Here is a 13,404-nt window from a genome sequence, read left to right as displayed (position 1 = left end):
TCAATGAGTCAGACAATAATATGCTATATATTTTAAAATCAAGTTACGAAATTAATTTAGTAGTATACTTTAACAGACCATTTTCGTCGCTTTTTTTGTTTTATTAAATGTTCTCCCACTAGTAATAATAATGTTAGTAATAGTACCACATCTTAATAACAATACGAATTTAATATTATATAATTAATGTATGGATTATATATATATAATGATTATTTTTTTAAATCCAAATTGTTAAGTAAATAAATTTAAGCTTTATGCAAATAATTTGCTTATTTTTCGATGATTGCTCTAACAAAAAAATATGATTACGAATGTATATAGTTAATTTTTTAACTGTTATTTTACAATCATTTTTAGGTATTGGAGACATCCCACCATTCCAGAATATTGTTAATTATTAATTTATATGTATTATATATTATAAACTTTTCTATGATAAAATACATGCAAATATATTACGAGACTATATTTAAGAATTTTGATTTTTGTCGATTTAGATAATTTTTTTATCAAAATACCTTATGTTCTTTTATTAATGATATCGTGATTACATGAATTTAATTAAAAATGTGTGGATACAAAAAATTCGAAATAAGTCGAATGGATACCTTTATATTAGCGAGGTATTAATAATTAAAATTTTGGGAAAATGCAGAAAAAAAAGATTGTTAAATTTTATATATAATAACAAATTTTTCAGAAAGCATACTTAGTTCTTTAAAATCTCGTTATTATTAAATTCGATTTATCTCAAACAGTTGGTACCCGAGATACTTTTGTATTCATACATATAAAAAATTACAATAATGCATGTATTTTATTACTATTGAATTTTATTACTATTAAATATATTCCTTCGTAATCACCATTCCATAAGGAAATCATTTTATCTTTTTATTTAAGAGATGATTTGTAGTAATGTGTGGTAGAACATATAATTTCCTCGCAAATTTTGATATTATATTAAAAATGCAATAAAAATGTAATTAAGATGCTACCAAAATTATTTCTATCATAAGTGGTCTGAAAGATTTGGAATTCACATCCTTCTGTAAGATCGCTGGTGTTTGACGGATTGCTTAACTTTTTTTTGCGAACGGATCTTATGAATTTGATGTGGAATCAGAATACATCAAGTTCGCTTTTCTATGAAGATTTTTTTCTTCTTTATATCGGATACTAACCTTACCATAACGTGGAGGGACCTTGATCAAATTATTGGGATAATTATCTTAAATGCGATGAAAGTCTTGTCGTAAATGTATTAATGACTTTTTATCACGATATTAATAAGTTTTATAATATAATCGCAAGTTAATAATTAATAGTAAGTACGATCTAATTGTTGATAGTATTTTCATTCCACATTTATCAATACTTTATTAAACATTGGTTTAGAAAATTTGTGTTATCTTATGTATTTTCGACATTTTCGTATAATATCTCATTACTAAATTTTGTTAATTGTGCGCCTATAATATAATTCTTATTACATTTCGAACAACATTTTTTATTTTACATTGTATTGTAAATAATTATTGTGTTATTAAAGTATTACAATAAAAGATAATATTAAAAAGCTATGCAATGTAATTGTTAATTATTTTATTGTATTTCGCGAATCATAATGCAATGTGATTTTAGCGAAATATAATAAAATAATTAAAGAAAAAAGAGAGATATAAAATTAAAAAATAGATTTAAAACATACTTACCTGCAAAAACCGACTAAATTTATTAGTAACTCGTTTTTTTTACGGGGGAATACACTTACAAAGAAAAGAGGATCGCCATTAAAAATTGGCGGGGGTGGTGGAAGGCCTCTAAGATTGATTCATTTTTATTCATATAAATTTTCTTCACAATTTAAAATTAAATGTAGTTTGCTTAGAAATAATTAGAAGAGTTCTAACTTTATTCAAATTGCAAATTGTAAATATAATTATAAGAATAAGAATGGGCCTATAGAGAGCCTACAATTAGAGTGACGCCATACGGGTATCACTTGTGATTGGTCCGCCATATTTTAGCCTCTAGTTTTTTAAACGCATTATTTTCTAAATTTTGAATTCATGCTCAAAAATTGTGACAAATTAAAAAATGATAATAAATAAATATTGTATATAAAATAATAAAACATATAAAATAAATTTTACATATATTATTTATTATAAAATTTCATTTATAATATTTTTCTGAATTTTTGATTTCTTTTATATTATTACAGATGCATTTTGCTTCTAAAATGTAGGAACAGAGAATAGATAATAAACTAGCGCATTTAATAGCGCAAATAATGTGCAATAAATAACGTTTTGTATAAAATAATGTGCAATATTACAAAATGTACAATATTGCAATAGTACAAAATAAATGAAATTTTAAAATAAATAATATATGTAAAAGTTTTATTATTTTATATACAATATTTATTTATTATCATTTTTTAATTTGTCACAATTTTTGAGCGTTTTTTTGCATGAATTCAAAATTTAAAAAATAATGCGTTTAAAAAACTGGAGGGAATGGTTAAAACATGGCGGACCAATCACAAGTTATACTTGTGTGGCGTCACTCTGATTGTAAGCTCTCTACTTTATCGTAAGATCACTGGATCACGTGCCGTGTTGGATAGATGGGAACTGAGAATCAAAGTCCCGTATACTAGCGAACCAACATCCATTTTAATGATCAGGGATTAGGTACTGCGTCTATTTCGCGACACTACCGATAAAATCGTAACATTTAAAGTGAATGTAGTGTATGTCTGTACTAAATGTAAGAGCTCGCCAGCTTCAATTAGTACGGACAGAGAGAACTAATATTTTAAATGGAACTCGTGTCTATTGGCGTCTTTATGTGCACAAAGCATGCACAATGAATTATGTAGCCGATTGTAGCCATGGATATTTCCGGCGATTAATACATACACAGGGAACTATAAAAGAGGACAATATAATTTCTATCAAATTTATTTAATATTGTAATTAATGTATGTATAAGTATACACTTATCAATTTTTTGCAAATGTGACATTCATTTTTATGAACTGTTATATGTATATGCTATATAGATTTGTATATACATTTTATTATTATTAGATATTATTGTATTGCAAAATGTTATTTAAAATTATATGTTTCTTAAGGACAAAGTGATTTGTGGTGAGTAAGTTAATATTTTCTTTAAATTAAATTAAGTTAATGTTAATGGTTTATAAAATTAATAAAATTAAGTTAAAAGTTGAAGGAATAAAATATTATCTTAATAAAAGTTAAGTTAAGATGAAATTAACTTAAGAATTACTTTAAAAAAAGTTAATTTTGAAAAAAATTATTTTTGAGATAAGAATGTTCTAATTTTTCTTAAAATGAGGTTACTTTAAATAACACTTAAAATATAGGTTATTAGATAAATTTAATTTTGTTATTCACAGTAAGTTACTTATACATATATAATAAGAGTTACACCATAAGGCATTTTTATTAAAATCTTGCGAGAGAGAAGGATATATATTATTTGTATTATTTCTCTTTCTTTAACCTTTATCTAATTTTTTTTAATTTCCGAAACAACTGCTCACGCATGTTTACGATTACATCGACTAGATATTTGTTACAAAAAATATATGTGAAAATGTAGAAAATGAGTGGATGTGCAGCACTGTTTTACAACAATTCTTCGTCTAAGGCTCATTTCATACTTATGTTGCTGAAATATAATGTTTATGACACCTAAAATTAATGTGATTCAAATATAAGCTGGAATTGACAAAACCAGCGAGCAATAAAAATTGGCTACTATATGATGTGACTCTTATTATAGAGACTGTAATCATAAAATCATTGAACTTTTTTTAAATTAATTCTCTAATGTTTAAGATTTTATAGAAAAAAATATAGCATTAAAAGATAGAAAAATTTTTAATTCAAAAAAGTTATTAAATTAAAGTTTATATATATAGAAGTAATCAAGTAACTAAATTAAATTAAAAATTAATGCATTTAAAATTAACTAAGTTAAGTTAAAAGTTATTAACTTTTTTTTAACTTTTAACGTTTTAATAACTAATAAAATTACTATCCAACCCTGGATACATTAATCTTTTTTATTATAATAAATATGATATATACAGTATTTGTTTAAATAAAATAAAAAATAAACATGGATTAATTTAGGAACGGGAAAAATTATTAATATTTAACTGACAATGAAATTGTCTTTTTATTTATTTTTTAAATGAAATCCTCTGTGAAGGCTAGGAATTCACACATTTAAAAAAAAAAAAAGAAATATCTTTTTAATTAATTAATTTTTTTAATACACTGTCACATATATTTCTCTATATTATGTCATCATATCAGGCATATACATATATTTAAAAAAATATTAGTACCTTCACATAAAATGTACATAAAGTTCTACAATTGGAAACACTATTTCGTAAATCTGAATGACTAGATTATGACAATGAATGATTGATGACTATACAATTTTCCGCGTATGAATAACAGCGCTTAGCACACAATTTATATGAAATTGTTGACATTTTAAATAAATTCTATTGGTAATTTGCTACGGTTCGTCAGACGTAAATTATCCCTGTATTACGCCGTGTATTGAAATAGAAACGCGGATGGCGTGCGAATAGGTATTAATCTTTGATCACCATAACGGTCGAACACAATGTAATAATCACGGCCATTAATACAGTACTTCTTTCCCTGAACGATATCGTATGAGATGTTTGAAAACGGTGGCTGTATGTTCCGTTTATCGAACAACTGATTCTTGGTGATGTATACCAATTGCGGGATTAAAGAATCATTTGATTTCCGTTTCCACTTGCAAGAGAACGTGCGATCGGTCCATCTGCCGATCTTTTTTCGCCGTTTGTAAGATTTCACCAACCAATTAATTAATATCTCGAGAACGAAAATTATCATCGCGATCATATATCCAGCTAGGACCACTTTAAACGTTAAAGATAGATCGGCAATTGACAATCGTCTTTCACTGGATCGAAGGTCCAGCGGACATACTTGCGCAATTGGTAGATTTTTCAGTTTCTCGCGCGTCATTAAACCAGATGCCATTAAAGTTATTAATCTGAAACACGTTCAGTTTTTTATTGAATTGCACATTTAATAATATTAGATTATATCAATAAATCATTGATGATTAATGGCTACAATTTTTGTAATACGAACTATGCTTAGGATATAATTAATAAAATTATAAAATTCTCCTACAGCATAAAATTGCACAAAAGTTGCAGCAATGTTCTATGCTGTATTATATTCTACTTACTTTTTTAAATTTTATTATCTATTATTATCATATTATCTAAATTTTAAAAAAGATACACAAACATAATTAACCATAATTCTATTTACTTTTTACATAACAAAATATTAATTCTTTTAATACAAAAATTTGTCGCTTACTCTTTATTGAATGGTTTCTCCAAAGTAGAGTTTATGGGAAAGGCGAATGCCTTATTGATCATAAAAATCGTGTTGGGCATAATAACATATGTACATCTGTTCCGATGGTTCAAGTGTTGGCGAGTTTTGTTGATATAATTCTCGAATATTAGAGTTTTGAGGTAATGAGTCTCCTCAAGGAACAATTTATCTAGAGATTAATATTGTTCTTCTTTTTATTTAATAACAATAAAAATAATTAGTTTAAGAAATAACTACTTTAGGGACTCCTTTAATTCATAAAATAATACATTCATAAAATAATAAATTCACAAGGCATTAGGAATCAGCGCTGGTACTAATTTGCGCAAATATACTCGATGATAAAAATATATAAATAAAATTTAATAATATCTGACGTTATCGAGACGAAAAAAACATCCAGATATTAAATTTTATTTATATATATTTTTATCATTGAGTATAATTGCGAAAATTAGTACCAGCGCTGACTCCTGATGCCTCGTGAATTTATATATTATTCTTTTTATTTATTATTAAAGTATGTGCTTGAAATTTGACGGTAGTACTCACTCTTCTCTAATGCGTCAAAAATATCGTTAACTGGATATTCATACGATGTTATGTAGTTGTCCTTCCATTTCGTGACGTTTAAGAGACTTAAATCTTCAACATTGTGGAACTGAAAATATTAAAAATGAAATTTAAGCTCTATTAATTACATTAGTTTACAAAAAATAATTTCTTTTAATTATTTTGAATCAGACAAGGTGCTTATTACATATTTTGATTGCCGCGAAACACTAGTATATTACGTTTTCAAAATAACTGCAGAGATTTAATCTACCAAAAATGGCTTTTTTGTGATATTTAATATTTTTTGTATAAAAAATTAATATTATCTTAAAATTCTAATCAGAAGTATTGTCCATCCTCTATATAAGATGCATTTTTATAAATTTAAATATTTTACTTTTAAATATTTTACTTAATCATGTTATGTATGGATTCTTTGACTTGTGATATATAATATTAAAAATATTAAATATATTATTAAATATATTATTAATGATCCAAAATAACTTTTTGTTGTGTAAACTAGTATTATTTTAAAGTTTTATGATCGTGATAAAAATAATCAATGCTTGCAACTCTTATTAGTTTTAAATCGTTGGATAAGATTACAAATCTGGCAAATTCTCCCTTGAAAAAGATTAAATACGTGTTTGCGAAAAGACTTACTTCAGAAAGCATTAAGTCTATTGTGCGCCCTTTATAAGCGACCCACTGATAACCTTTACGCAATATATCTTGTACGTTGTTGATCGGCAAGGTAAATTGTGGCCTCGTAAGGAACGCAGTAAGATTCGCCGTATAAAAGGACGTCAGTATTAAAATGAATATCCACCACATGGCGATCAGAATCCGCGTCGAGTCTGCAATTGGTGTAAATTCATTTTTCAATTTAATACCACATAGTAAATAATACAATTAGCATACGTTTGTTGCTTTCAAAAACCGTAGTATAAAAAAAAATCAATATCTTGTCACAATAATCTATACATAAATCATGCTAATCGGATATGATTTAGGTTTTCATTAATTTAATTTACATTATTACAAAAATATAAAAATAAATGCACATAACGTATGTCGCAGTATATAATGACGTAACTCTTAAAGAAATATGAGACGTTGTTTGCGTATATAAAGATGGGGCAATCAAGATATCATGAAGATAAGAGGGCAGTATCTCGTACCTGTCGTCGCGATTATATTGGTCCCTTGTTTTAACAAAGAACTATACACAAACCATACGCAAGAGAATAAGTTGAAATTTTCGGAGTTGGGTTTGTTCCACAACTTTGCCCTACGAGATAATGACAATATTGAGAACTGGAGCGTTTTATAAGGCACATTCTATGGATTTTTTTCTTTCGACGAACCTGAATGTGGCGAATGTGTAAATTATGGGTCCTACAGAGACCACTGCAGCCAGCACGAACAGCCAAACAGTTTTGTTGAATGGTGCGAGCAATCCCGAACCAGTTGCCGATTCTTGAGGTCGTTTCATCAATATCGTCAACTCGCCTTGCTCCAGGATTGTACTGAACGTGCAATACTTTCGCATTTCTGGTAAAATGGGCAAGTAGGCCACCGCCATATCTACCTTCTGAATGAAAAAAGTGTGTGTCTATATATATATATTTTTAATGAACCTTAATTGTGAAAACTTTTTTCTGGAATGAATAATTCTTGACTAATTAATAAATTATCCTAAACAACACACATATCCGAAAACGAGACACAAGACGTCTTAAAAACATTTTTTTAAAAGACGTCTTTAAAATGTTTTATATCTCGTTTTTGTTATCTGGGATTTTAATGACTTTATAATCACATGTAGACAGAAATTTTGTCATAAGAAAAAACCGACGGTCAATTTTTTCTTCTAATAAAAATTCTATCTTATATTAAGACATTAAAATAATTTATTAATTAGTCAAAAACAAATCGTTCCAGAGGAAAGTGCCTTACCCTCTCGTAAAGTAAATTTAATATTCCGCTTTCTCTGTTGCCCAACACGTGCTGCTCAGGAGGTATGATCGTATATGTAAAATTTAATTTGGAACTAAGCAACTTGAACAAGTAAAACGCATAGCCTTTTCCCACCCATGTTCCATTCTCCATCACCAATCCGGAGAACGGCATGTCCTACAATTTTACATTTTCGCATATATAGTTAAGGTTCTTAAAAAATTGCAATCCTTATATAAATTAATAAAATTAATCTAATATCAAGATAATAAGGGCGGAAATTTGTCAATTAATTTTCATGGGATAAAATTGATAAATATTATCGATAACATAACGTTTGTTAATTTAAGATCATAAATATTATTGCTAGAAATAAGCGTAATCATCTTTTGGTGAGATTATATCTAAGATCGGTGTTCATATTAAAGTCTTATGTATTTAAGATTGTTTTAATTATAGTCTTAAGATGTCATAAATCAATCAGAGCTGTACTAGCATCTTAAATCATTAATTAAGACAACTTTGAAATAAGAATCAACTTAGAATTGATTATTCAATACTTCCATTTTTAAGGTAATTAATATAATAATATGGCTATTAAATTCCACAATAACGTTCAAGCAACCCTTAATTATTATTGGGCTTTCATTATCGCAACGTTACGATCTAACACGGTTAGTTGCGTAACTCGAATGTTTGTACATTTTAATGTTAGATATCGGATTGCACACGAACACGCTAATGAACGCTATGAAGATTGCAAGATGCGCGACGTATATCGAAAGATATATAGTGGCAAACCTGACATAATATTTATTATTAACCACGATACTCGCGTAATACAACAGCCCTAACAACTCGGTTACTCGATTAGCTGTTCTTTGTTTACCGCGTCACGCAAAACACGTTATGCTGGGGAGTTATTATTCAAGTTCCGACTATACATACAGCCGCCGCAATATATAATTATTCGCTTATCCATTCTGCACCAAGAACTCGAGATACTTAACATCTTTTTATGTTTTGATATATGATAAATTAATTAATTCAATATACTCGAATTTTACTATTATTTAAAAGGATATGTTATTTTCAGGAAAATAATGATGATTTCAATTGTGCAAATGGCAATTTCATGAAAAATTTGCTGCAGAAAATAATATATTTAAGAATTAGAGCTTAGTGAAGGGTACAATTTACGTGCAAGATATGATGACCATTTTACATCATCGCATGTTGTATCTTTTATTCTAGATTTTTCCCATTAGCAATATAAAAAAGTAGGACATTTTGTCGGTGATCAATAAATCACATATGGCGGATTGTCATTCCAAATGTAACATGATGATATTCTTTTTTTTCACAAATGGCCATTCGTATAATTATTCCTTGTAGTTTTCTTTTTCATAAACGGGAATATATAAAAAAATTAATTAACATAAATTCAATATCTAAATAATTAAACAAATTCTATTTTTAAATTTATGTCAAAAAAGTTAAGTTTAGTCTTGATTAATGTGCTTAACACCTACAGAACGATTTTGCAGAGTATCTAAACATTTGACTATAAATGTATATATATAATTTTGTTGGACTATCGAAATGATTATGTAAGACGCTCAAGCTAGTTACTAGAATGTTAACACTTTTTGTAACTGTATTTATTATACTAGATACTTGAACGGCTTACATGATTAATTTAATAGCAAAATTATTTTCCGCAAATTTGTATCTAGCTAAAGTTTTAGGTACTTCAGCAATGCCGTTCTTTGCGTGCAGACATAAATGATTATCGTAAAAGAAGTGCATAGATCTTTTTCACTGCGGTAAAAGTTGCAAATATTTTTTTTCTGCTGAAAATGTTACATCGGTGACATTTGCTCTATACTCCTATCACTCATCATCAAGTAGACAAATAAAAATGCGTATTTAATGTCATCATGAAAGATATAGTAAAATAAATATCGTGCCATGTGTTTCACGGTATATTTATTTGCACGATAGCATCCGTAATATCGTTAAAAAAATATCAACCAGTTTATAATCCGACAATATAGTTTGTTACTATTATCACATTTAAAGAATTATTTATTGTTAATTAATCCTTGATGCACTTTTAAGTTAAAGTAATCATTTATTGGAAAATTTAAACTTGAAAATATATAAATAAATATTATACGTTGATCCAATAAATTATTCTGTTCAATGATTTAATTAAGCATGACACTATTTCCCAAATTATTTCAGAAAGTTTTATCCTTCAAGTTTTCGAAAAATTTCAACATTTGCTTTGACATGCAAATTTAAGTTGGCCTCTGTTATATTAAACATTTCATTGCTACTTTCTCTTGATATAACAGTGAAACTAAACGTCATTTTGACTCCGGACAAGGTAAACAGTAAAAGTTCTTGTTACTATAATAGTTCAGTTGCTTTGATTAATATTCATATTATTTGGGAAAGATTGCTCGCGTACGCCCCGAAATATGTAAACACAAATGCATGAATTTTTCTATTATCCATTTTTACTTTTTCTTCCAAAGATTAAAAGTAATCCTATAAAATATTAACTTTTACTGCATTTATATATAGTATATTTATAAGACTCACGTTCCAAGATGTTATTTTCATTTCTGTGGGTATCGTTGACTTTACGGAACTTCGTCTGTTAATCGTATCATCTGAAAGCATAATATTGTCTTTGGTAATTAACGTTAATGATATGTCAAATTATGAAAACGTGTTCCAAGCTTTTAACTTGACAACAGTGCTATTTTTTGAACGTTAACAACAACTTTATAGTTTTAATATTAAAATAATAACAATAATAATAATAATAATAATAATAATAAATGTCATTCGATCGTAAAAAAATAAACTATTAATATTTTATAACATCAAGAGAAAAAAGTAATTAATTTATTATTATATAAGGTAACCGGGCCCAATTTGGGTCGTTTCTCAAAATGAGCCACTTGCTGTTTATATAATTATATAATTAATTATATAGATGACAGTAGTAATTCGAGGCGATCAGTAGGACTCGGTTTTAATGTAATTCATAAGTCATATTATTCATTCTGTTTGTGTAAAAACTGATACATCGTGGTTGTAATATTCTGTAAGTAAGTAATTGCTTTCTATAATTTTAAAAACGTGGTTATTAATTTCTGTAATTCATGTTATTGTAGTTCTATATTCATACTTTACAACACTATGTTTAATTTATATTTTTGTCACAATATTTTGTTTATAATTAAAGAAAAGGAAATATTTGGTGATACCAATATAAGCCATGTCCGAGCACATGCGTAAGTGACATTTATCACAAATATGTCCATAAAAATTGTGTGGGATTAACTAAAAATGATAAAGACACTTTTACTTGTCCGCGAGTGGATCCATAAACATGATTTTAAGAAGGGAAAGTTAACATAGGTATTCAATGTTTAAGTTGCTAAATAGCTTTTTTTAAATGTTTATATATCAATATGTTTATGCAATAAAATTATGAACTTATAAAAATAATGTTGAATCAATTTACCTTCTATATTTTTAATATTTTTATATGAAAAAGATGCTAAGGTGCCTCAAATGCTACTTTTCTTTTAAATCTTTACTGCATCTATATAATTACATGAATATAATTCATATTTTTTTTCAATATTCAGAAATGTTCTCTCTTTGGAATGTGATTATTAATTTTCAATTTTGAGACCTTAGCAAAAAGTTAAAAAAAATTCTAAGCTTAGTGGGTCCACATTAATTACATTACATGATTATAATTTTTAATTATTATTATTATTGATTGTTATATATATAATTAATTCATTAATTAATTAATTTACTATTTAAAATGAATAATCTTCGTGAAACGTTTTCTGTTTGCTATCAATTTAACCTTCAGCCGGCAATGTGAAATTTTCATCTTTCCATAACTTGGGTCTTCGAACTTTAGAGCAGATTTTTGTATCGTTGCAAAGAGTATAAAAATGTAAAAAAATTTTTATATATATATACATATGAAAGTTTTAACAAGTTTTTACTATCATAAAAATTGGATTGCAGTATTTTACTTTTTTTTTTATAGATTTAAATTTATCAGAATTCACAATTAAAAAACTCAACTGTGTTATTAAAGTCCAACATTATCAGTGGAGGGTTAATTTTTGTACCAATCATTTAATCCTATCTTTTTCACGCAGATTTTTAGTGCTTTAAGAGAATTATATAATAAATAAAGATTAACATAAATTTTAACAAAAATCAATGGAATAATTAGCTGACTAGCTTACTTTGTCCGTACGTGATACAGTAACACGTCGCAAATATGAACGTGCCGAATAAAAGTTGTCGGAAGTTGAGCATTCTTCACCAGTGTCTCCGACTACATCTTATCTGCTCGCATCTTCTTTGTGTCTCGTGGCTCTCCTCCGATCGGAAATATTTCGTACGATGCGGCATAACCAACAGTTAGGTGAATCGATACTAACACTCCAGTCATCCTGACCCGGACGACAGCAACGTAGTGACGAGCTGTTTATGTCAGCCTGTCACGCGACCGTCGAAAGTACCCAAAGAGGGGAAAAGGGCTGACGCATGGAAACCCCGATAGGGTTCTGTACGGCGCGGGCGCCGTCAACCCTCGGCAGTCGTATCCCACGCACATTGTTTTTTTTTTTTTAAAGATTCTATTGGTCCTTGCAGTAATTAATCACTTATTCATTATCAACAAAACCACTGTTGTGTACCACTTTTACTTGATTGATCGTAAAAATCAATGTGACAACTGATAATCAGGCGCGCACCGAATTTTAGATTTGTTTACTTGTTTTTAACAATATGTATATCAGATGATAACTGTATTTTACATCTCATACGTCATACAAGATTGACAAGCAGAAAGATTTAGTAAATTATGTAGTATTTTGTAAGATTATTACATTCGTTACGAAATCGTGCATTCAGGTTTTTCAAGATGATCAAGTCTTTTAAAAATTTAAAGAGACCGAAATATACATAAGTATGAAATACTAACTTAGGAATAATCACTGGAATATTTTTATACTCCAGCGACGAGAAAAAGTAAATTGTAAAATATTGTTTTGTTTGGATTGTTTAATTTCTTTTTTTTTATGTCTATTCTCTAGGCTACCTTAAAAAATCTTAAATATGTAATTCCATTGAAAATCTGCAATGAATAAGCGTTATATTAATTAAAATTTTTATTTTTTATCTATATCTTTATTTTTTATATATAATAAGCTACTTAACGTTTATTTCGTTTAATATTTGTTTAGTTTGTATTTTCAGAAAATTGTGATGAAATTCTTATCTATAACATTCTCAAATATTAATAATCGGAAAATAATAGTTTATACAATATGTTATTAATAATAATAACTTTTTTGGGCTG

General features: G+C 27.4%; 1 protein-coding gene across 1 annotated transcript; it reads right to left on the bottom strand.

The window, feature by feature from the left end:
• Positions 1–479: 479 nt before the first annotated feature.
• On the bottom strand, positions 480–12,579 carry Ir76b (Ionotropic receptor 76b). Its single transcript, XM_011058812.2, has 9 exons — positions 12,284–12,579; positions 10,599–10,669; positions 7,989–8,165; positions 7,397–7,623; positions 7,211–7,320; positions 6,693–6,886; positions 6,024–6,132; positions 5,451–5,640; positions 480–5,112 (listed from the first exon to the last, which is right to left on the bottom strand). Exons 1-9 carry the CDS (start codon positions 12,354–12,356, stop codon positions 4,611–4,613), a joined length of 1,653 nt encoding a protein of 550 aa, XP_011057114.1. The 5' UTR covers positions 12,357–12,579; the 3' UTR covers positions 480–4,610.
• Positions 12,580–13,404: the final 825 nt, after the last annotated feature.

The sequence above is a fragment of the Acromyrmex echinatior genome, chromosome 19 (genome assembly GCF_024713525.1).
Source record: "Acromyrmex echinatior isolate Ae372 chromosome 19, ASM2471352v2, whole genome shotgun sequence".
Classification (NCBI taxonomy): domain Eukaryota; kingdom Metazoa; phylum Arthropoda; class Insecta; order Hymenoptera; family Formicidae; genus Acromyrmex; species Acromyrmex echinatior.
Note: the sequence above shows the minus strand (reverse complement) of the source record. Positions and strands in the feature narration are given on the sequence as shown.

What these genes read in the sequence shown, in the direction of transcription:
- Ir76b (XM_011058812.2), bottom strand. Translation starts at nt 12,356, where the DNA reads ATGCTCAACTTCCGACAACTTTTATTCGGCACGTTCATATTTGCGACG. An exon ending in CTGTATCACGTACGGACAAA is followed by an intron (nt 10,670 to 12,283) that starts GTAAGCTAGTCA and finishes TTATGCTTTCAG; the next exon opens with ATGATACGATTAACAGACGA. An exon ending in TGAAAATAACATCTTGGAAC is followed by an intron (nt 8,166 to 10,598) that starts GTGAGTCTTATA and finishes GTAAAATTGTAG; the next exon opens with GACATGCCGTTCTCCGGATT.